Source organism: Vigna angularis, chromosome 2 (assembly GCF_016808095.1).
Source record: "Vigna angularis cultivar LongXiaoDou No.4 chromosome 2, ASM1680809v1, whole genome shotgun sequence".
In the NCBI taxonomy this organism is placed as follows: Eukaryota; Viridiplantae; Streptophyta; class Magnoliopsida; order Fabales; family Fabaceae; genus Vigna; species Vigna angularis.
In genome coordinates, this window is record NC_068971.1 from 45,239,214 (window position 1) to 45,244,083 (window position 4,870).

General features: G+C 45.0%; 1 protein-coding gene across 1 annotated transcript; it reads right to left on the bottom strand.

The window, feature by feature from the left end:
- On the bottom strand, positions 1–3,453 carry LOC128195371 (uncharacterized). The gene is made up of 4 exons (XM_052872648.1): positions 2,283–3,453; positions 1,570–2,168; positions 661–1,395; positions 1–567 (listed from the first exon to the last, which is right to left on the bottom strand). Exons 1-4 carry the CDS (start codon positions 3,451–3,453, stop codon positions 1–3), a joined length of 3,072 nt encoding a protein of 1,023 aa, XP_052728608.1.
- Positions 3,454–4,870: the final 1,417 nt, after the last annotated feature.

Genomic DNA, 4,870 nt, shown 5'->3' on the forward strand with positions numbered 1-4,870 from the left:
CTAATGTTCAGCCTTGGCTCGTTGGCACGTTAAACAAGATGCCACAAAACGTGCGACATCACTTTTCATTCCCGGCCACCAGAATGAGCTCCTGAGGTCTTGATACATCTTAGTCATACCAGGGTGTATGCTAAGGCGGCTGTGATGTCCTTCCTCAAGAATGATTCTTTTCAACTCGCCATCATTCGGAATGCACGTTCTATCCATGTAGCGTAGAAGACCATCAGCTCCAGTGTTAAACTCCTTGGCCTGATCTGTACCGAGTGCGTTCAATATCTTCACCAACTCTTCATCTTCTCGCTGCTTCTCTCTGATCCAGTCGTATACATCACTGGAGATTCTAAGAGTACAACATTTAATAACATTCGGTTCCAAGTCAAACTGTAACTTTAGATCTCTAAAACTTTCTACCAAACTCAACTCCCGGACCATCATAGAGGAGACGTGAACCACCTTTCTGCTTAAGGCATCTGCTACCACATTTGCTTTTCCCGGATGGTAGAGTAGTTCAAAGTCGTAGTCCTTCAAGAACTCTAGCCAACGTCTCTGTCTCATATTCAGCTCCTTCTGATCAAACAGATACTTGAGACTCTTGTGATCACTGAACACTTGGAATGTCGATCCATACAAGTAGTGTCTCCAGATTTTCAAAGCAAAGACGACTGCTGCTAATTCCAGGTCGTGAGTTGGATAATTCTTCTCGTGAACCTTCAATTGCCGAGAAGCGTACGCAACCACCCTCTTTTCTTGCATGAGCACACAGCCCAAACCCTGATGAGACGCGTCACAATATACCACGAAGGGTTTAGCCGTGTCAGGTATTACCAATACCGGGGCGCTCGTTAACTTATTCTTCAATTCCTGGAAACTTCCTTCACACCGATCGGTCCAAGCGAACGGTTGATCTTTTCTGGTCAGCTGAGTCAACGGAGCTACTATCTTGGAAAACCCTTCAATGAACTGTCTATAGTAGCCCGCGAGTCCCACAAAGCTACGAACTTCAGTTACCGAACGTGGACTCTCCCACTCCAATACTGCTCTTACTTTTGCCGGATCCACTGATATTCCTCCAGCTGAAACTATGTGTCCCAAGAATGGCACTTCCTTCATCCAAAATTCACATTTAGAGAATTTGGCGTACAACTCCTTTTCTCTTAGTACGCCCAGAACAGTCCTCAAATGATCCTCATGTTCTTCATAGCTCTTGGAGTAGACCAAAATATCATCAATGAATACAACCACGAACTTGTCTAGATACGGCCTGAAGATACGATTCATGTAGTCCATAAATATTGCCGGGGCGTTTGTCACACCGAATGGCATCACTACATACTCGTAGTGTCCATAACGAGATCGGAAGGCCGTCTTCTGGATGTCTTCTTCCTTCACCCGAATCTGATGGTATCCCGACCGTAAATCAATCTTTGAAAATATGGTCGCGCCATGCAATTGATCCAGTAGGTCGTCTATCCGAGGCAAAGGATACTTGTTCTTGATAGTCAGCTTGTTTAACTGCCTGTAATCAATGCACAGACGAGAACTGCCATCCTTCTTCTTCACTAAGAGTACTGGCGCTCCCCAAGGTGATGCGCTTGGTCTGATAAACTGCTTGTCCATTAACTCTTCTATCTGTTCTTTGAGTTCAGCTAACTCTGCTGGTGACATCCGATATGGTGCAATAGAGATAGGTCCAGCATTCGACACTAGGTCGATAGTAAATTCCACCTCGCGCGGAGGAGGTAATCCAGGCACTTCATCAGGAAATACATCAGGGAATTCATCCACAACTGATCGTTCTCCACTCGACTTACTGGACAATCGCTCATGATTCAAACCTTCAAGTCGTTCGTCCGAATGCGTCATGATCAGAAAACAACTAGCACCATCCACGATGTCTTCCTTTAGCTGACCGAGCGTCACCGATAGCTCTACTTCGTACTCGTCCGGAAACACCAATTCCTTAGCACCACAGTCAATGAGAATGCGATTGGCAGCCAACCAATCCATTCCTAGGATCACTTCCAAATCCTTTAGGGGTAGGCAGATGAGGTTTACCTTATAGTTACGTCCTTCAACCTCTATAGGACATTTAGCACATACAGTAGACGTCCTAACCTCACCCGCTGCTGGGGTTGATACTACCAAGTCGAACTGCATCTCGCGTTCGGCTAATCCCAATTTCTCAACACACGCCTTCGAAATGAAGGAGTGTGTTGCCCCCGAATCATACAGCACACAAACAGGCATTCCATGTAATAAGCAAGTACCAGTGACGAGCGTACCTGAACTGGCAGCTTCGGCGCCTGTTATAGCATAAACACGACCAACCGCTTGTGCTCTTCCACCCCGATCCTGTTGCATCCTCCCGGCATTTGGCGGCCTCATTACTGCACGTCTGCCCATATTACACTCGTGCTCCATGTGACCATTTCTTCTGCAGCGAGTACAATATTTCGCTCCCTCCAACAGAGGACACGACGATCGATAGTGTGGTCCTCCACACTTAAAACATCTGACTGATCCATGTTGTCCAGACTGTCCGGTAACAACCATAGCCTGAGAATTTGATGGTTGTGCTGGGCGAGCATACGGCAACCTGTTCCTATTCAGATTTGGCCTGGACATGATCGGCCCCCTAGTTGCTTGTTGCTGCTTCTTCAGTCGTTCTGCTTCAGCCACATTTTTCTCTAACACTTTTGCTCTCTCAATCATCACAGGAAAGGACTTAATGCAGAGGCTGGATATCAACACCTTAAGGTCACTTCTCAGTCCATTTTCAAATTTCCTGCACTGCCACACTTCACTGGTGGCAAGGGTATTAAAGCGAACCAGGTGTTTGAACCTGTTGGTGTACTCCGAAACAGACATATTACCTTGTACCAACTGGAGAAATTCCACCTCTTTGCTGAAGCGAACACTATCCGGGAAATACTCCTCATAAAACTTTTCCTTGAAGACTTTCCAGGAAATAGGGCTGTGAGATTCTGCTAGTATCATCTTCGCAGTCTTCCACCAATGACTGGCCTCTCCAGTCAACAAATATTCAGTGAATGCCGGTCTTCGATCGTTTGGACAATCCTTGGCATCATAGATCTGCTCCATGTCCCGTATCCACTGATCAGCTCCGTCAGGAAGGCATTTCCCATCAAACTTTGCAGGGCGGTGCTGCAAGAAGCCCTCCAAAGTCCACTCAGCCTGATGAGTAGCATTTGAAGCAGATGCCCCCGGCGTACCCCTAGTAGCTGCAAGAATCTCCATCAGCTGCCTCTGAGTCATTTCAGAATTGGTGCGAGCAGCTTCAAGATTTTGTGAATTAGCCGCGTTTTGCTGCATCAGAACAGCATTCTGCTCTTGTAGCTTCTCGATCACTGATTCCAATAGCCTGGTGTTGTTGTTGGGCCCATCATGATCATTGGTCTGTGGTGGAGGAGGAGGAGGTAGTCTAGATGCCATAGGTTCTCTGAGAAACAGAGAAAAGAAATGAACTTTAGTCCTGTTCAAAGAGTTGAAAATAACTTATTAACGCAATTTAAGCACACAGCAAAAACACAGTGTACTCATAACCTACAGTGTCCTTAAAAGAACAAAACTGCTCTGATACCACTAATGTGACATCCCAAAAATACAGTCAGCACTATAGATTCAGAAAAATCACATTTAATAATAATTCAGTACAGTCTTTCACTAAAAACAAAAGCCAAGCCGTACTCCTTACAACACGAATCACGATCTGAAGTCGAACGCACAAATAAAAACCTGACCGAACGGTTTACACAGAACAATTACCGAACGGTCGAAATAATCTTAAAAGAAAACAAGAGATGGTCGAACGACCACTCAGTTCAACAAAAATACAATGCTGGTCGAGCGGTCTCACTGCTCGATCTTCACTTCGGCATCAACCAAGTTCTCTTCGTTTAACGCATCTTCCAAATGCTCATCTCCCTCTGCTCACATCCACACGGATGATCATTGCAATGACAAGACGGACGTACAAATACAATGGACAACACAAGGAAAACAAAAGGGTAAGCTTACGTAATTTAACTCATACATCAACATACAATTTCAGGTAAACAATTCAACATACATGCATATCTCAACATACACATTCATTACATAACAACCCACTTCAACGTACTCATTAAATAAAACTCAACACGACTGACTGTCCGGACTGTATGAACTCTGTGTAGCTTCGGTGTTCGTGCACCCGGGTGATGTAGTAACTGGAACTCTCATCAGCTGCCACCCGAGGTTAGTCCTATCTGTCCAAATAATCACCAGGACTAGGACCTCCTGCCGTTCCCACACATGACATACCCCCTCTACGTGAGGACGAGTACTCACGGAACATCAGGATGAACAACCGGCTAAGCTTACCACATTCATACTTTACAAATCTCAATACTCAAATTCTGAGTCGTTCCTCCTAGGAACACTCTTTGAAAAATCATAACTTTCCATTCATCTCATATATATATTCTTTCGCATTTACTATTCATCATGCAATATTCATCATTTACTGTTCATCAATATCATGAATTACCGAACGTTCCAAGACCGAGGACGAACGCTATCCACGAGACCAAAATACGCTCGTCGGATCAAAGAACGAACGCTAAAAGCGAGATCGAAAGACGCTCGTTGTACAAAAGAACGAACGGCAGAGTTACAGTTAACTACGGAAAAGGCCAAGTATGGTACTGTTTATTGGACGAACGCTATTTGTGGAAAATAGTACGAGCACTCAAAATGATACCGAGCACTATTCGGACGAACGCTCAATTCAAAACCGAGCACTATTAGGACGAACGCTCTGTTCAAAAACCGAGCATATTTAAGACGGACGTTCAATTTGAGACCGAGC